Source organism: Megalobrama amblycephala, linkage group LG6 (assembly GCF_018812025.1).
Source record: "Megalobrama amblycephala isolate DHTTF-2021 linkage group LG6, ASM1881202v1, whole genome shotgun sequence".
Classification (NCBI taxonomy): domain Eukaryota; kingdom Metazoa; phylum Chordata; class Actinopteri; order Cypriniformes; family Xenocyprididae; genus Megalobrama; species Megalobrama amblycephala.
Genome location: NC_063049.1, coordinates 43153398 through 43172611, shown reverse-complemented (window position 1 = coordinate 43172611; position 19214 = coordinate 43153398). Strand labels below are relative to the sequence as shown.

The 19214-nt window shown below is 38.4% G+C and overlaps 1 protein-coding gene and 1 pseudogene across 3 annotated transcripts; both read left to right on the top strand.

Moving 5' to 3' along the window:
• The first annotated feature begins 1192 nt into the window (after nucleotides 1-1192).
• On the top strand, nucleotides 1193-1309 carry LOC125270899 (annotated as a pseudogene).
• A 1917-nt stretch (nucleotides 1310-3226) lies between these two features.
• Nucleotides 3227-18830, top strand: il1rl1 (interleukin 1 receptor-like 1). Of its 3 annotated transcripts, XM_048194744.1 has the most exons (13): nucleotides 3227-3554; nucleotides 4025-4243; nucleotides 8824-8922; nucleotides 9035-9124; nucleotides 10296-10548; nucleotides 10649-10808; nucleotides 12302-12455; nucleotides 12542-12607; nucleotides 14878-15001; nucleotides 15465-15598; nucleotides 17448-17585; nucleotides 17771-17932; nucleotides 18355-18830. In XM_048194744.1, exons 4-13 carry the CDS (start codon nucleotides 9037-9039, stop codon nucleotides 18717-18719), a joined length of 1644 nt encoding a protein of 547 aa, XP_048050701.1. In that variant the 5' UTR covers nucleotides 3227-3554; nucleotides 4025-4243; nucleotides 8824-8922; nucleotides 9035-9036; the 3' UTR covers nucleotides 18720-18830. The 3 variants fall into 3 exon arrangements, with proteins under 3 accessions (XP_048050701.1, XP_048050702.1, XP_048050703.1); XM_048194745.1 differs by lacking the exons at nucleotides 3227-3554; nucleotides 4025-4243 and having other exon boundaries at nucleotides 8566-8922; XM_048194746.1 differs by lacking the exons at nucleotides 3227-3554; nucleotides 4025-4243; nucleotides 8824-8922 and having other exon boundaries at nucleotides 8969-9124.
• Nucleotides 18831-19214: the final 384 nt, after the last annotated feature.

Sequence of the window (19214 nt, the reverse complement as noted above, 5' to 3'; positions counted from 1 at the left end):
TTCAAAAGCATGTCCTTGATCACAGCAGACCTGAAGAAGACGTCAGACATTCAGTCTTGAAGTCCTTTTACGTCGACAATTGCCTGCAAAGCTTCACTACGACAGAAGAAGCTAAAAGCTTTGTCGACAAACTCAGGACCTTACTGGCAGATGGTGGTTTTGAATTGAGACGGTGGTCTAGTAATCAGCCATCAACCATAAAACACCTGCCCTCAGAGTTGAAATCGGCCAGTGCTGAGCTCTGGATTTCTCATGGCAAGACAGATACGCAAGAATCTGCTCTGGGACTGCTTTGGAACCATCAAACAGACACCATTTCCTATAGGTTTCGTCCCACAGAGAGTACTGAGATCACTATGCGTAACATCTACAGAACACTGGCCAGTCAATATGATCCCCTGGGCTACCTCATTCCATACACCACCAGGGCAAAGCTCATAGTCCAACGCTTGTGGGACAAAAAAAGGGACTGGGATGATCCAAACCTTCCCCCTGATCTATTGCACACTTGGACAGAGTGGGAGGCAGAATTACCATCTCTTCCGCACATTGCCTTCCCAAGATCCTACACTGGTCCGGCCAAAGACAAAGAAACAAGTCGGCGAGACATCCACATCTTTTGTGATGCCTCTGAACGGGCATATGGTTCAGTTGCTTATTTAAGGACAGAAGACCAGCAGGGGGATGTGGAGGTCTCTTTCCTAACAGCTAGATCAAAAGTAGCGCCCAAAAAACAGCAGTCCATACCCCGCCTAGAACTCTGCGCTGCGCTAACTGGTGCTCAACTGGCCAAAGTTGTAAGTTCTGAGTTAACCTTGCCCATTCATCACATCACTTTATGGACTGACTCAACCACCGTCCTTACCTGGCTCAAGTCTGAGTCTTGTAGATTTAAGGTCTTTGTCGGCACCCGAGTGGCAGAGATCCAAGATCTCACGGATCAGCACACATGGAGATTTGTGCCATCATCCAGTAACCCAGCTGATGACATCACGCGGGGACGAACATTGAATGAGCTTGGTCCAGACAGCCACTGGTATCAGGGACCATCATTCTTAAAAGGCTCTCCAAGTTTGTGGCCTGAAACGCCACCTCCTGTGGAGGTAAATGGAGATGAGCTGCGCAAGACTGGTTTGTGCACACTTTCATGCTTCACGACCAGCACATCAGTCCCGAACCCCGACAAAGACCTGCCAGCAGCCATATCACCCTGTAGCCCAAGACTGGTTGCCCACTAAAGCTAAGCAGGGCTGAGCCTGGTTAGTACCTGGATGGGAGACCTCCTGGGAAAACCAGGTAGCTGCTGGAAGAGGTGTTAGTGAGGCCAGCAGGGGGTGCTCACCCTGTGGTCTGTGTGGGTCCTAACACCCCAGTACAGTGACGGGGACACTGTACTGTAACAAGCACCGTCTTTCGGATGAGACGTTAAACCGAGGTCCTGACTCTCTGTGGTAACAGAGAGTCTTCTCGTAAAGTGTAGGGGTGTAACCCCGGTGTCCTGGCCAAATTCCCTCCATAGGCCCTTACCAATCACGGCCTCCTAATAATCCCTATCCATTGAATTGGCTCTTTCACTCTCTCTCCTCTCCACCTACAGCTGGTGTGTGGTGAGCGCACTGGCGCCGTTGTACTGTGGCTGCCGTCGCATCATCCAAGTGGATGCTGCACACTGGTGGTGGATGAGGAGAGACCCCTGATATGATTGTAAAGCGCTTTGGGGTGTACAGTTGTACATATGAAAGCGCTATATAAATGCCTCATTCATTCATCATCAAAAGACTTTCCAAGAGTTGATAGAGTCCACGGCTTCTCACGGGGCAGCCACCAGCAGCCTGACAGCCAGTGCCTACAGAGATGCTGAAGTCACTCTTCTACAACAATCCCAACAAGAGTCTTTCCCCTTAGACCTTGAATAGTTAAGGGCTGGTAAACCTCCCTCTCATAACAGTCGCTTAAAAGCGTTGGCACCTGAACTTGACAGTGAGACCCAGCTAATTCGAGTTGGAGGTTGCTTACGTCACAGTCCCTACCTTGAGCGAGACACTGTACACCCCATTGTTCTTGATCCAAAGCACCCAATCACACAGCTCATCATACAAAGTTATGATGCCAAACTCCACCACCCAGGATATGAGAGAGTATTTGCTGAACTTCGACGCAAGTACTGGATTCTCCGTGGTAGGGAAGCTGTTAAGCGGTTTCAACGGAGCTGTGTAGAGTGCCAGAAATGGAGGAAGAATCCAGAGATCCCCAAAATGGCAGACCTGCCTCCAGCCAGAGTACGCTTATTCCGGCCTGCATTCTATTCTACAGGTATGGACTGTTTCGGCCCTTATGCTGTCAAGGTTGGTAGGAGGACTGAAAAGAAATGGGGTATCATTTTTAAGTGCTTAACCACTCGAGCAGTGTACATTGATGTCCTACATAACCTTGATACTGACTCTTTCCTCATGGCCCTCCGACGTTTCACTGCCAGGCGCGGAACCCCCTTTGAACTCATATCAGATCAGGGTACCAATTTTAAGGGAGGAGAAAGGGAACTCAGAGAAGCCTTTGCAGCTCTTGCCCCTGAACTTCAAGTACAGCTAGCCAGACAACAGATCGAATTCCATTTCAACCCCCCAAATGCTCCTCACTTCGGAGGTTGCTGGGAGCGAGAAATACGTTCTCTCAAGCAAGCACTAACAGCCACCATCGGAGCTCAGTCAGTAACCTTTGAAGTGCTGCAAACGGTGTTAGTGGAGATCGAGGGAATTCTAAACTCAAAACCCTTGGGTTATACTTCCTCTGACATTGCGGACCCAGACCCCATTACTCCAAACTCTCTCTTGATGGGGCGGCCGGATTCCACTCTACCTCCAGTGGTATACCCAGAGTCTGAGCTTATAAGCAGGCGGCGATGGCGCCACAGCCAAGTTCTTGCAGACCACTTCTGGAGACACTTCCTGAGGTTTTACCTTCCTGGTCTGCAAACCCGTCAGAAGTGGCAAGAGGACATATCTGACATTCAAGTTGGCACCACAGTGATGATCGTTGACCCACAGTTGCCTCGAGCACTTTGGCCAGTGGGACGAGTGTCAGAAGTCTTCCCTGGGGCTGATGGCAGAGTGAGGACAGTCAATGTTAAGGTGGGCGAAAAGACATACACACGCCCAATAGCACGTATTATACAGTTACCTAGCATTTCTGAGTAATGTAAGATTGTACACCAATATGTTACTTAGAGGCCTTTTTCGTAATTGTACAGATTCTGTCCCCAGAATCTGGGGGCGGCTGTTAAAAAGGCCATTATATTCATAAGAATAATATGCCTTGTGATATAAATCTCTCTCTCTCTCTCTCTGTTTGCCGAGATTGAATGATTGACACACAGCATCCAGCACAGCAGCCAATCAGCACTCACGGATTGACGTGCAGGCGATCATCCCGCCCATAGCGCTTAGTGCAAAGTTGAAAGCGAGTCCGGCGGAGCGCTGACGCAGATGCTGAACTTTTCTGTTTTATATATATTATATAGTTTTATTCATTGTTCGGGTGTTGTGCGTCTATTGAAAGTAAGTGTATTATATGTGATCTTTGTAGGATCGCTTGGGTGTTATGTTATGCTGTTCCGTTTGCCTTTATAAAGTGCGTCACTATGGCTAATGATAAGAGATTATTGTCTTTAGCACAATGTTACACTGTATATATGTTACCTTTATTTACACTTGCTTATACTGATGTTGTGTTTGTATATTTTGTTTGTATTTCGGTGCAGTTTACTCGTGCCCGTTTTCGAGAGATTCTAAGTCGTAAACAACTTAATGCGCATGTGCGCAGAACATGTCCAGACCAAGCACCGCTATAGAACAGATTAAGCTGTTTTATTGTTTAACTTAACGTGCATGACATACCTAATTTGTTTTCTTGCAACTATTAATCCTTTTAATTCTGTATTTTGCTAAATATACATTGTTTACTTGTTTAGAACAGTCAATGTTAATATTACGTATATTTATTTTACTCTGTATTTTCTGTTTTATAGAAAAACCACACACACACAAATACTGAAAACACCCAACTAAGACAACTCTTCAACTTTCTACTAATAACTGAGTTGTTGTGGTGACAAATAAACGGGTTACTCCCATATTTCAACCATTTTGCCTATGTCTCTTACCGGACACCCTGTGGTGGGTTTCAAACCTAACCAGCAATATACTCCAATGAGAATGTGCTACCAACAGCTAACTCATTTTTTCAGGTACATTATCTTTAAAATTTCATATGGGTTTGATTCAGATTCAGTTAGATGGTCAGTTTACACCCACCTACTGACTCGGCTCAACTTACCCCAAACCTGGGGTAAATTGAGCCAGAGGAACACTTTTTTTTTTATATAAGAAGCCATATTTTTAGAACCCTTTGATTGTCATAGATGTATTCTGATCATTTAAAATGATAGGAAACATCCTGAAATTACGTTTAATACTTTAATTGTACGTCTGCCTCATTTTCCCTGATCTTGAGGACCATATAAGTAAACAATGGCTCATCTTACCCCACTCTCCCCTACTTGCAAAAATTATGTGCAACGTTTCGGTCCCATGACACATGTATGCCTGATCAAGGTCATGGAAACGAAAGAACATAAAATAGTTCAAATGAAATACACCGTCGAGTAGGGGAAGGAGCCCGCTAAAATGTTTTAAAGTACCGTTTCCATGGTAACGCAATGTCCGATTTTAAAGCGGGTTTCACTTGATGAATTTTGAGTTTTTAAGCTTTCGAATGATAACTAATTTATGATGATTACAAAAATATGTGATAGAGAAAAAGGCAACAGAAGAGAGTGAATAGAGTGACTTTCATCCTCTCCTATTTATGCTATGTTATGTTATGTTATGCTATGCTATGCTATGCTATGCTATGCTGTTATGTTATGTTATGTTGTTATGCTATGCTATGCTATGCTATGCTATGTTATGTCATGTTATGTTATGCTATGCTATGCTATTTTATGCTGTTATTTTATGTTATGTTATGTTATGTTGTGCTGTGCTGTGTTGTGTTGTGCTGTGCTGCGCTATGCTATGCTATGCTATGCTATGCTTATGTTATGCTATGCTATGCTATGCTAATGTTGTGCTGTGTTGTGTTGTGTTGTGCTGTGATGTGCTGTGATGTGCTGTGTTGTGTGTTGTGCTGTGATGTGATGTGATGTGCTGTGTTGTGTTGTGTTGTGTTGTGCTGTGCTGTGTTGTGTGCTGTGCTGTGTTGTGTTGTGTTGTGCTGTGCTGTGTGTTGTGCTGTGATGTGATGTGCTGTGCTGTGTTGTGCTGTGCTGTGCTGTGCTGTGTTGTGCTGTGTTGTGTGTTGTGCTGTGCTGTGTTGTGCTGTGTTGTGTTGTGTTGTGTTGTGATGTGCTGTGTTGTGCTGTGTTGTGTTGTGCTGTGCTGTGATGTGCTGTGCTATGATGTGCTGTGCTGTGCTGTGTTGTGCTGTGCTGTGCTGTGTTGTGCTGTGCTGTGATGTGTTGTGCTGTGCTGTGTTGTGCTGTGCTGTGTTGTGCTGTGATGTGCTGTGTTGTGTTGTGCTGTGTTGTGTTGTGCTGTGCTGTGATGTGATGTGCTATGATGTGCTGTGCTGTGCTGTGTTGTGTGTTGTGCTGTGATATGCTGTGTTGTGTTGTGTTGTGCTGTGCTGTGCTGTGTTGTGTGTTGTGTTGTGCTGTGCTGTGTTGTGTTGTGCTGTGCTGTGTTGTGCTGTGATGTGATGTGCTGTGCTGTGTTGTGTTGTGTTGTGCTGTGCTGTGCTGTGATGTGTTGTGTTGTGTTGTGCTGTGTTGTGTGTTGTGCTGTGCTGTGTTGTGCTGTGCTGTGTTGTGTGTTGTGCTGTGATGTGATGTGATGTGCTGTGTTGTGTTGTGTTGTGCTGTGCTGTGCTGTGTTGTGTGTTGTGTTGTGATGTGCTGTGCTGTGCTGTGTTGTGCTGTGTTGTGTGTTGTGCTGTGATGTGCTGTGTTGTGTTGTGCTGTGTTGTGCTGTGTTGTGCTGTGTTGTGCTGTGCTGTGCTGTGATGTGCTGTGCTGTGTTGTGTTGTGCTGTGTTGTGTGTTGTGCTGTGATGTGCTGTGCTGTGTTGTGTTGTGCTGTGATGTGCTGTGTTGTGTTGTGCTGTGTGTTGTGCTGTGTGTTGTGCTGTGCTGTGTTGTGTGTTGTGCTGTGCTGTGATGTGCTGTGCTGTGTTGTGCTGTGTTGTGCTGTGTTGTGTTGTGTTGTGTGTTGTGCTGTGATGTGCTGTGTTGTTGTGTTGTGTTGTGTTGTGCTGTGCTGTGTTGTGTGTTGTGCTGTGCTGTGATGTGCTGTGCTGTGCTGTGTTGTGTTGTGCTGTGTTGTGCTGTGATGTGCTGTGCTGTGTTGTGTTGTGCTGTGTGTTGTGCTGTGTGTTGTGCTGTGCTGTGCTGTGTTGTGTGTTGTGCTGTGCTGTGATGTGATTTGCTGTGCTGTGTTGTGTTGTGCTGTGCTGTGCTGTGTTGTGTTGTGCTGTGTTGTGTGTTGTGCTGTGATGTGCTGTGTTGTGTTGTGTTGTGCTGTGTTGTGTGTTGTGCTGTGCTGTGATGTGATGTGCTGTGTTGTGTTGTGTTGTGTTGTGCTGTGCTGTGTTGTGTGTTGTGCTGTGATGTGCTGTGCTGTGTTGTGTGTTGTGCTGTGATGTGATGTGCTGTGCTGTGCTGTGTTGTGCTGTGTTGTGTTGTGTGTTGTGCTGTGATGTGCTGTGTTGTGTTGTGTTGTGCTGTGCTGTGTTGTGTGTTGTGTTGTGTTGTGTTGTGCTGTGTTGTGTGTTGTGCTGTGCTGTGATGTGCTGTGCTGTGCTGTGCTGTGCTGTGCTGTGTTGTGTTGTGTTGTGCTGTGTTGTGTGTTGTGCTGTGATGTGATGTGCTGTTGTGCTGTGCTGTGTTGTGTTGTGCTGTGTGTTGTGCTGTGATGTGCTGTGCTGTGCTGTGTTGTGTGTTGTGCTGTGCTGTGCTGTGTTGTGTTGTGTTGTGTTGTGTGGTGATGTGCTGTGTTGTGTTGTGTTGTGCTGTGTTGTGTTGTGTTGTGTGTTGTGATGTGCTGTGTTGTGTTTTGTTGTGTGTTGTGCTGTGCTGTGCTGTGTTGTGTGTTGTGATGTGTTGTGTTGTGTTGTGCTGTGCTGTGCTGTGCTGTGCTGTGCTGTGCTGTGTTGTGCTGTGCTGTGCTGCGCTGTGCTATGCTTATGTTATGCTTATGTTATGCTTATGTTATGTTATGTTATGCTATGCTATGTTATGCTATGCTAATGTTGTGTTGTGCTGTGCTTGTTATGTTATGTTATGCTATACTATGCTATGTTATGTTATGTTATGCTATGCTATGTTATGCTATGCTATGCTAATGTTGTGCTGTGTTGTGTTGTGTTGTGCTATGCTTATGTTATGTTATGTTATGTTGTGCTATGCCTTGTTATGTTATTTTATGTTATGCTATGTTATGTTATGTTATGTTATGTTATGTTATGTTATGTTATGTTATGTTATGTTATGTTATGTTATGTTATGTTATGTTAAGGTACTGTAATGATGATTTGGCCCTTCAGCATCTGAGTTAGGCAACTGCAAGTTACTGTTAGAAGAAATGTTTTTTGATAATCATCAGTTGGGTTTTGGTTCAGCTCTTCAGTGCAGATAAATTCAAGGATCAATACATTAATAATACATGGCATTATTGTATTTTATGAAAGCCATAAGCATTGTAGTGATTCACATCACGGTTCAGGGGGTTTTCCAGCACAACAGCCTAACCAGATGAGCACTGTCTGTCACTGTAACTCAAAGGCCTCTCGTGTGTTTTGCACTTATCTCATTTTAGGAGATAACCTTTCTTTGCTCTTAAAAGAAAACAGGAAGTTCTTGCTCTGCTTGTGGCTTCTTTGTCCGTGGGGTTTCGTCTTGCTTAATTTCCACCAAAATTCATACGCAGCAGCTCTGAACATGTCATCATATACTTCAATGAATGCAATAATACAGTAGTGCCAAAAGTGATGTCCGGAGGGGATATTTGTTTTAAATGACACTATAAGTTGGATTAAACCATCAACATATGGGGAAAATATTTTATATTTTTAAACATTTTAAATATGAGGGAAGAACAAAACACTAAACTTGGTTAAGGTATTTATCTGACAAAATTATTTGGCATAAAAAAAGGCAAATTACATTTACAGGTTTTATTTTACTATGCAAAAAAACAAATGTATAGAAAAACAAAAGCATTTGACAGTTTTTAATATTTCATTGGCTCTCTCTTGCTTTTGCATGAGTTCATCATTTCTTTTTTTTTTGACAGGACAAAATGACGTTGCACAATTTATGTTTCATTGCGTTATAACAAATAAAACAATTGACTCCAAGCACAACTACGCAAGATATGCTTACAAAATCTTTAACAGATTTATGGAAAAAAATCGGTAACACTTTAGTTTGGATCTCACAATTAACTAGTTGCTTATTAGCTTGCATATTACTAGGATATTTGCTGTTTATTAGTATTTATTTATTTGAGGGGATTGTTGAACTTGAATATGGATAAAAGCATCTGCCACATGCATAAATGTTAACGTAATAAAAAGTATTTGTTGATCTTGCTCCTGACTATAAAAACGTTTAATGTTTTATGAACTTTAAAACTGTTAAAACTTGCTTAATCCCTTTAATCTCTTCTTATGATATCCTGTTTTCAAAAGTGTAACACCAAGAAAGAGAGATAAAGTGAAGATTAAATGATAGAAGAGTTGGGTAAATTACATCCTCTTTCATCTACCACAGACTGTTGCAAATAAATCAGCCATCAGATTCACTAGAACCTATTTCATTATTACGCACTGGAACCAATTACTGGAACCGATTGCACATCCTGACATAAAGGTACCGCACTTTTATTTTTCATTCATTTTTAGAGTTATCAGTATATGGTGTTGCATTATAGTAAAGTAGTTATGAACTGAAATTTTAGCCTTTGAGATTATTTGCTTTACAGGGATGATGATGATGATGATGATGATGTTACAGATGATTTTGCTCCTGACTGAATCTGTCCTGATCTCGTCATATCAGTCGAACTCCACAGGTAACTTCATATTAGAAAATTTGTTTATAAATTGATATTTGGGTTGTTGACAAAAGGACAGATTTTGGGTTAAATAGAGATGCTGAGATGCTTTTGATTTTGTAAAAAAAAAAAAAAAAAACATTCATTCATTCTTTTATGTTTTCATTTATTAGCACTTTTAAAAAAAATTAGATGGGTAGTTGACAGATTTTAAGTCATTTATATATATATATATATATATATATATATATATATATATATATATATATATATATATATATTGATTTGCACATTTCTTTAAAAATAGATATTTGAGTTGTTGACAAGTGAACAGATTTTAAGTTATTTATTTATTTTTATTTTTGCACATTTCTTTAAAAATAGATATTTGAGTTGTTGACAAGTGAACAGATTTTAAGTTATTTATTTATTTTTATTTTTGCACATTTCTTTAAAAATAGATATTTGAGTTGTTGACAAGTGAACATATTTTAAGTTAGTTATTTATTTTTAGTTATTTATTTGCACATTTCTTAAAAAAATAAATATTTGGGTTGTTGACAAGTGAACAGATTTTAAGTTAGTTATTTATTTATTTATTTTTATTTGCACCTTTCTTAAAAAAAATAGATATTTGAGTTGTTGACAAGTGAACAGATTTTAAGTTATTTATTTAATTTTTTATTTGCACATTTCTTTAAAAAAAATAGATATTTGAGTTATTGACAAGTGAACAGATTTTAAGTTATTTGTTTATTTATTTATTTTTATTTGCACATTTCTTTAAAAATAGATATTTGAGTTGTTGACAAGTGAACAGATTTTAAGTTAGTAATTTATTTTTATTTATTTGCACATTTCTTAAAAAAATAAATATTTGGGTTGTTGGCAAGTGAACATATTTTCAGTTATTTATTTACTTTTATTTATTTATTTGCACATTCGTTAAAAACAGTTATATGGGTTGACAAATGGACAGATTTTGGAATAAAAGGAGAAGCTGAGATGCTTTTTTGGCAAAGAAAAAAGTTTTTGTCAAAAAATAAACTGGTTGACCTATTTATTTATTTGTTTATTTGTTTGAAGGGATTATTTAACTGAATATTCATATGCATTCAGATAATTTTGCTCCTGACTTGGTTAAAAGAAGATGCTTTAAACACATTTAAACGTGTCTTTTTTTTATTAGTTGAGTGTGAAAGACCTGATAAAAAAAAATCTGTGAAAGTGCTAGCTGGAGAATCCCTGTATTTACCCTGCCCCAACGATGACTGCCATATTGAGACTGAAAACACCTCGTATGAATGGTTCAAATACATCGAAAGAACAGAGCAGGTTGAGCAAATCGGGACGGAGGAGAGCGAACGCATCCATTACCACCTTTCTGAATTGTACATCCTTTGGTTAACCCTGAACGACACAGGACGCTACATCACACGCTGGTGATCGCACACACTTCCATTCACTGTCAATGCACCTGCAAACTTTATTCACGTTTCATCCCAGAATCTTCCTCTAACAGCGGTGTGTGTCATCCTGTAGGTGGTATGAGGAGGACAAATGTGATGAATATGAAACTGACGTTGTGGTTTATGAGGAGTTCAACACAGATCTCTTGAACGATACTCCGGAAGAAGAAAAGCCGTCAAAAATCTACTGTCCAGTGTGTGAAAATCAGCAGGCCACGTTCATCTGGTATAAGGTACTGTATGATCAGTTTCATGTTTGTGGTAAATTTTACAGCATGTTTGCAATGTATGAGTCAAAACTAAACTGATCATTCATCATTTGATCTGATCAAGGTTTAGACATGACAAATATCCTGTGTTTGACTTGAAAATGATTCATACAATGTCATGTTGGCTAGTGCAAAGGGGAATTCAGCTCGTATTGTTAATAATTTACTAAATTATAACACTGAATGAAAATAAAGACAATAATACGAAACTCATTAATTTCACTATAGTCTGTTTTTCATCTGTTCATATACTTAAAGAGGTCATGAATTTAATTTTTCATTTTATAATGTTCCCTAAGGTCCAGTTATAGTAAGATCTGTGCATGAAAAGCAGTCATAATTTAGAAATAAATGGCCATTTTCTACTGTTAAAAACTTTGTTTAAAGGTCCTTTAAGACTTCAACTTGACATTATTGCATATGAAATGAGAACTATATATACAGTGGACAGCATAAATGAGTACACCCCCTCGAAAAACTTTGAAAAGTCAGCAATTACTCAATTACTTAGAAGGCATGTTAGGGTTCTTTAGAGATATAATGTTCTGCTTAATCAATTACCAAAGAAGCATGTCAAAATTATTCAGGAAATTAAGATTTTCTTATCAAGTTCTTTTCTTATCATAAAATATTGTGTAGCAAAAATGAGTACACCCTCCTAAAAGTTACTAAATAATACAAAATAAAATTTTCTGGTGTAGGTTTAAGGCGATGTTTGATCAACAGGTAAGTATGTTGAATCAAAACATTTAAAGAGAAGTAATTTCTTGACAATTAAAAGTGTTATATAGCCCACTGAATCATCCTCAGACGTAATACTGACAACAATTGGGAGAGAATCATCAGGAGACTTATTTCTTAGCACAAAAGAGGACAAGAGGATTACCAAATCATTGTTTTAAGTGTGAAAACATAGCAAAAGTAACACAGAAATTCAAAAACAATGGACTTGTGACAAGGCCCCTGAAATAATCAGGCTTTCATTTAGGGATGAGGGATTTTTTTGCTAGACAAAGAGCAGGAGAAATACCAAGCGAGTGTCTCAGAGCCAGCAAAAACTATGAAAAGAGTGACTGTTTATCTCACAGAGTAAGATGCAGAGCCCATATTTACAAAAATATATCAATACTCTGGTCTCATGAGACCAAATCAATCATTTTGGATCTAACAGCATCAGAAATGTTCTGGAGATGTTAGAGGAGGAGTACAGTGAGAAGTACCTGGTTCCCACAGTAAAGTTCAGTGGTAGTAAAGCTCTTATATAGGGACAACTTAAGATAGATATTTCTCAAGCCAACTTAATTATACATGAGGAACTGTAGAATCAGTTGAAATTATAATTACAGTTACAGTTGATTATGGAAAGTGTGAATTACACTCTTATGTTTAAATCAAAGTTTCTTTTTAACTGTGTGCATGAATGCAACATCATTGTCCCGATCTTTTCTCTTTGGCAGAATTTCTCTCTTATTCCAAACCAAGAGTCTGCACAGTATTTACATCTCCGTAACTCTTCAGAAGAAAGCGAGGGTATTTACACCTGCGTTTGCACCTGGGAGCACAACGGGATAAAACACAACCGCTCTGGATTTCGCGAACTGATCATCAGAGGTATATATTCCTCATCCAGCCAAGTCCGGTCCTATAAACTCTGTGCTAGAAGTTAGTTTCTAACACCGTCTTCCTCTTGTTCATAGATATGTCCAGCAGTACTCCTACATTTCAACTTCCCATCAATAACTCCATTGTGATCACTGATGTGGGTAAGGAATGGGTTAAAATCTCTTACCATCATTAGTTGATGTTAATTTCTACATTTACTAATACATTTTTTTAATTAAAAGTAGTATTTGTTAACATTGGTTAATGCACTGTTAGTGTGAACTAACATGAACGAATAAACAACTATTTTTTAGCTAACATTGATAATGATTTTTAAATGTTGTAAACATTATTGCTCACTGTTCGTTTGTTAGTTAATACGTTAACTAATTTTAACAAATGTATGTAAGCTTGTTTCTGCCACTAAATAAAATAATAAAAAAGGTAATTGCAACATTTTATCTCACAATTGTGATTATCAAGTCAGAATTGCGAGATATAAACTAACAATTCTGAGGAAAACCGGCAATATTTTTTCCCTCACATTTGGACATTATATCTCGCAATTCTGACTTTATATCACACAATTCTGACTTTATATAACACAATTCTGACTTTATATCTCGCAATTCTGACTTTATATCTCGCAATTCTGACTTTATATCTCACAATTGCGAGAAAAAAGTCAGAATTGTCAGATAAAAAGTTGCAATTACCTATTTTATTTATTATTTCATGGTGGAAACAAGCTTCCATACCTTATTCTAAAGTGTTATCAAAAAGGTAAACATGTCAACATATTTTTTTAAACTTTTTTTAAACACTTGTTTTTCTCAAAATGTGAATATTATAAATGGTATTTTAAATATTTAAATATAAACCCTCAGAGGGTAGCATTTCATTTTAGTTTTTATTTTTGTTTTATTCTTATTCATTTTGAATTAGCTTTTATTTTTATATTTTTCATGTTAACATTTTTATAGTTTTCATTTAATTTTACTTTAATTTTTGTTCATTTTTAATAATTAGTTGTTGTTTTTTAAATATTGCTATTAAGGTTTGCTTAGTTTCTATTTTGGTTTTAGTTTTATAAATGTTTATATTTTATTTTATATAAGCTTTATTTTTTGCATTTCTTACTTTTACTTTCAATTAACAGAAATGTTTTTAATAGTTTAAGACTACAATAATGATCCTGGAGGGTAGTTGAGAATCTGACAAAACGAAATACATATTTTATCAAATTGACCTGCCAAACACTAAAAATGCAATAGAAATTCCGTTTGCACGTTCCACAACATCTCAGTTTCGAAACCCTGCATGCATGTTTATGACCCTAACTGAGAAATAGTCTCAAAATTTTAATCAGTTTTTCTGACAACTCAGATATGTGTTGCTGGTTAAGGAGTCAAATCATTTATTATTATTTAATTTCCCACCTTAAGGTCGTTTTATAATGTTGGTGTTTTTTATGCACCAAAAGTTACAGCATGTTTTCATAGTACAGTGAACTCTGGAAAGATTTAGGGCCCTATTTTAACGATCTAAATGCAAAGTGTAAAGCGCACGGCGCAGGTGCACTCAGGGCGTGTCCAAATCCACTTTTGCTATTTTAACGACGGAAAAACGGTCCGTGCGCCGGGGCGCATTTTTGAAATGGGTTGTCCCTATTCTCTTAATGAGTAATGGTCGTTCAATACGTTCAATAAAATTACCTGTTAAGTGGCCAGTCGATCTTTCAGTCGTCTGCGTTGGATGCAGGCTTTAAAATAGCTCCGCGCGATGAGTCAGTTAATATATATATATATATATATATATGTGTGTGTGTATTGGCACGATTGTTCAATTAATTAGCCAATTTCGTTCATCATTATAAGTAGTAATAGGCTCAATTGAAAATAGGTAGCCTAATTCTAATACACGCAATGACTATTCATCATTACATTTTTATATTTATGTAGCCTACACAATAAAATTCTTTTACACTGTAATCCTTTTGTTTTTAATATTTGGCATGTTTGTGTGATGGGCATCCCGGTGTGTAATAAGCAAAGTCAACGCGCACTGTGGACGCGCCCAGAGGCGCAGTTTCTACCAACGCGCTCTAACAAAAAAATATTGCGCCATTGACTTTAGACTTTAGACCAGGTTTGAGTTGGTCTATGGCGCAGTGTATTTTCAGCTCCTTAAAATAGCAATGCGCCTGAACACACCTCTTTTTTAGACCAGCACGCCCATGGGCGCACTAACTGGCGCAAATGCATTTACTAATTTAAGGACGTGGCGCTGAACGGGAAAACGCGAACGGCGCCGGACGCAAACTAGCACACTTGCGCTGCACCTTGCGTCGCATTGCGCCGGGTGTATTATAGGGCCCTTAATGTCAATGTCAATGTCAAATCTGAAAGCCTTGATTGCTCTTGTTTCTCAGGTACAGAACTGATCCTCCATTGTTCTGTCTTCTTTGGACGCACTGTGTGTGATGAGTGCTCTGTTCAGTGGGAAAGGAATAAAACCAGGATAGATGCGGTGAATGGATATAAGCAGGAAACAAGGTGGATATCTCCTTCAATTAACTCGCTGTAAACTACTGATAATTAAAGGATTTTTTTAATATGTGCCTTGAGCGTGTTTTTCCCCCCAAACTAGTTCAGTGGAAATCCCACCCTGAAGCCGATTCTAAACATTTCATTGGTCATGTCAATCACAGTAACGATTAGGATGTTTTAAGCTATGAAACTTGCAAAATGTTTTAACAGTACACTGACGTCTTATATGTCAAAAGATCAAATGCAAATTTGATTTCTCATGTCACGACCCCTTTAAAAGTAGTTAAACTACAGTTGAACTACATTTTCAGAAACGTACTGGCTCAAAATAAGTATACATATATTTAAACTAAACAACTGATATCCCGCTCTTCTCTAGTTCTTGTTACTCTAAACAGATCTCTGATATGAACAGCACATTTTCTGATGAAGAAATGGGTAATTAAATATGTCTGCTGTTTTTCTCCAGAAAGCAAGATGGCATCATGGAGTCATTTTTGACCATTACTAAAGTTTCTGAGCTGGACCTCCGTTCTGAGTATCGCTGCAGAGCTGAGGACTCTTATGAATATTTTTATGTATCAATCATTTTGAAGCGTAAAGGTAAGATCCTCTGATCCTATCTATGATGAATATAGTTCAACCTAAATAAAAATGCATTATTTAACCCAATATTTGTGTGCTGCGTCCATTGTGAGTAGTGTCTCTTGCTTGACTTACAATATAGAGCAAAGTTAATACTTGAATAAAATTTCTATTTTAGTATTAATGTTTATTAGCATTAATACTTTATATTTATTACATTTTATCATTATTAGGGGTTCAAGCACATAGAGCTGAAACCCTATTGTAATTGAAAGGATTTTTATTATTTTTCTTCCGCCGTAAAACTAGGCCTAGAGACTTGAAACTTGTCCACATGATAGGTCTCAATTTGGGGAGAGGTTGACAGAGTATGACCCAGATTGGCCCATAGGTGGCGCTACAGCAATCAAAAATGCAAAACTGCTCATAACTCCTAGACCGTTTGTTGTGTGTCTTATATCATTGTAATCATTGGCTCAAGACAAACAAAACATATATAGAGCGTACGTTTGATTTCATTTCCGCCTGGAAAAGTTTTCAGACATTTTGAATTTTCTTCAAAACCTATTTTTGCGAACCAGTCCTAGGTTTTTCGCCCAATCAGAACCAAACCAGTGCAGAAATGTTCTGTGGAGTCTGAATATCAAAAGTTATCCAAAAAAAAGTTGAAATTTCGATTTACAGACGCTAAGGGGTGCCAAAATGTTTGAAATGCACTTTTACTAAAATGGCTATAAATCTTGAACAGATTGAGATATTTTCACCAAACCTGGCACACGTGTAGGGGCTCAATCTTTGGTGAAAGTAAAAAAAACGCATCGATTGGACACTTGGTGGCACTATAACTTGGAAAAAAACATGAAAAAAGCTGTAACTATGCAACCGTTAGTCTGATCAACTTGAAATTTGGCATGCAGTGTTTTGGTCCAAGGGGGCATGATAGTCTATGAGATTGGCGTATCTCGAAAAACATGGCCGCCATTGACCAATGAACTTTGAGAACCTATTAGACAAGGTTAACGGAGGCCAAACGGAACGAAACTCAGTGTGCATATTCAATTCATGGGCGTAGAGGTATTTAAGAATTTTAAAAGAAATCGGCCATTAGTTGGCGCAAACGAGTTTTACGCATCTGTAATCACGTGGTGTTTCACAGATCCACACAATATGCATATCATATGATAGATCTCCTCATTCTGAACAACTTTGCCTCAAGAACCAATGCTGTCAATCAAATTGTTCATTAAATATTCACAGTTATGTAAAAAAAAAAACTACTTTTGCGAACTAGTGCTAGGTTTTTTGCCTGATCAGAACCAAACCAGTGCAGTACAATTCTCTGGACTCTCTAGAATAATAATTATCAAAATTTGGGTCATTTAGTAAATAGGCGTGGCAAAATATACTCAAAAGCCAATAAATTCTAAACGAAAACTCAGAACTTCACGAAATTAAGTGAGCACATGCAGCATATGACTCTAAAGAAGCATGCCAACTTTTATGGAGATCGGACCATAGGCGGCGCTATAACTGTTAAAAAGCTTTAAAAAACCATATCGTTTTTAATGGTAAATTGCCTGTTTTGGCTGAAAATGGTCAGTTCCTTCTATGATTTAAGTGGTTACATGCTTGCTAAATAAAACTTAACATCCTTTTACGCATATGTGCCTTTTAAGGCCTTAAATGCTTGAACCCTGATAAATGCTGCTTGCAGCTTTATTACTATTTTTATTATTACAATATTTTGAATGCATGAATGTTAATACTGTATTAAAATATTTGCTAAAATATTTAAATATATATTCAAAATGATTTATTCAGCAAAAGTCATAACAAAGCCTGTGCATTTATTCGCGTTTTACTTTAGAATCAATGATCCCTGTGATTCTGGCATGCGTTTGCACATTTCTTCTTGTCCTGGTGCTCAGTGGAATAGTGAAGTGGTTTTCATTGGATCTGGTGCTGTTCTTAAGGGAAATTATCGCCAAGCTCAACAGGACAGAGGGTAAAGAATAATATTTTATAATATTTACTAGATTAAAGATTTATTTACTCAGTGTCTTTGTCTTGTTTTTCAGTAAAATAAGTGAGTTTACGCCTAGAACAAGAATAAATATCTGCTGGTAATAATGCAAAATACTGTCATTTACACTTATGATTACAATGCAATGCAAATTCTTCTTTTGACAGATGGGAAACTGTATGACGCTTATGTGATTTACCAGAGAAACTTGGAAGAGAAGACAGACAAAACTGTAAGTGACTTTGTCAATGGATCTCTTCTAACAGTGCTGGAGAGCTACTGTGGCTTTAAACTTTTTATTCACGGCAGAGATGACCTACCTGGTGAAGGTACGCTTCAAATAAACATCTTTCAGTGATCTATTTTTGATACATTGCATGATGAACATTGTCATCTATGTGCTTGCTTTCACTGTGCACTGCAAAAAGTGAAGTTTTTCCTCAGTATTTCTGTCTTGTTTTCCAGTACAAATATCTAAAATTCTTAAATCAAGATATATTTACTGAAGAACCAAAATGACTTAAGTCTTGATTTCTTAAAAATGCATCAAAATTATTTGAGTTTATGCTTTAAACAAGAACAAATATCTGCCAGCAGTAACAACAAAAGATTTTTTTTTATCTTGTTTTGCGCATAAACTCACTTATATTGCTTATCAAGTATCTTGATTTAAGAATGTTTAGATATTTGTAAAGGAAAAATGCTTTTTGATGCATGTTCCTCAAATATTCCATTCCTGTGTCTCCGCCAGACTGCATGGACCTGACTGAATCTAAGATACAGCTTAGTCGGAGACTTATCATCATTTTAACCCCTGAAACAAGTACTACTACTTCTGCAGCTTATGATCTGGAATTGGGCCTCCATCAGGCTCTGGTACAAGGAGAAACTGGTGTGATTCTCATCCAGCTGGGAAAGATGCAAGACTACACACATCTGCCTCTCGGACTGCAGCATCTCCTCTGTAAGAATTCTCCTTTACTGTGGAGAGACGGCGAAACCTCACCAAACTCGAGGTTCTGGAAAAGAGTGCGATATAGGATGCCTGTTGCGTCATCCCATCGGAGGAGTAGTTTGAGAAATATATCACTAGAATGTCAACCTTTAACAGTTTAAAGGTGCTAAAGAGGATGTTTTGCTTTATACATTTTTGCAATATTACTTGAAACTGTCTTTACTAACTGATAAAAGACTATTTATTAGGTGCACTGAAAGGAATAATATTAATATACATCATCTGTGCACGAGGTAGGGCCTTAAAAACATCAGCCAATCATTTACGCGATCATTGCGTAAACGATTGGCCCTCTGGTTTGTCAATCACTGCCATGACGTTCCAATTGTGAGAGACGTGCGCGGCTGCGCGCTCCAGTAACTTTCCACACTCCACAGGCGCCGCATGCAATGTTTTTGTCCGGAGACAGGAGTAACAACTGCAGATTATGAGTTACCTGCGGTGAGTCCGACATAATGAATTCACTAACACGACACAGCGAATGCCGGTGGTAAACACTCGTGTTCCAATACTCGTGCACGAGTTTTGGGAGGCGTTCCTTCGAAATTCTTACGCATGCGCTCATTTCAAAAACTCAGTAACAGTCTTTGGTTTCT

Coding starts and splice junctions, on each gene's coding strand:
- il1rl1 (XM_048194744.1), top strand. CDS start 9,037: ATGATGATGATGATGATGATGATGTTACAGATGATTTTGCTCCTGACT. Junction 9,125..10,295: donor ATATCAGTCGAACTCCACAG/GTAACTTCATAT, acceptor TTTTTTTATTAG/TTGAGTGTGAAAGACCTGAT. Junction 15,599..17,447: donor AATCATTTTGAAGCGTAAAG/GTAAGATCCTCT, acceptor GTTTTACTTTAG/AATCAATGATCCCTGTGATT.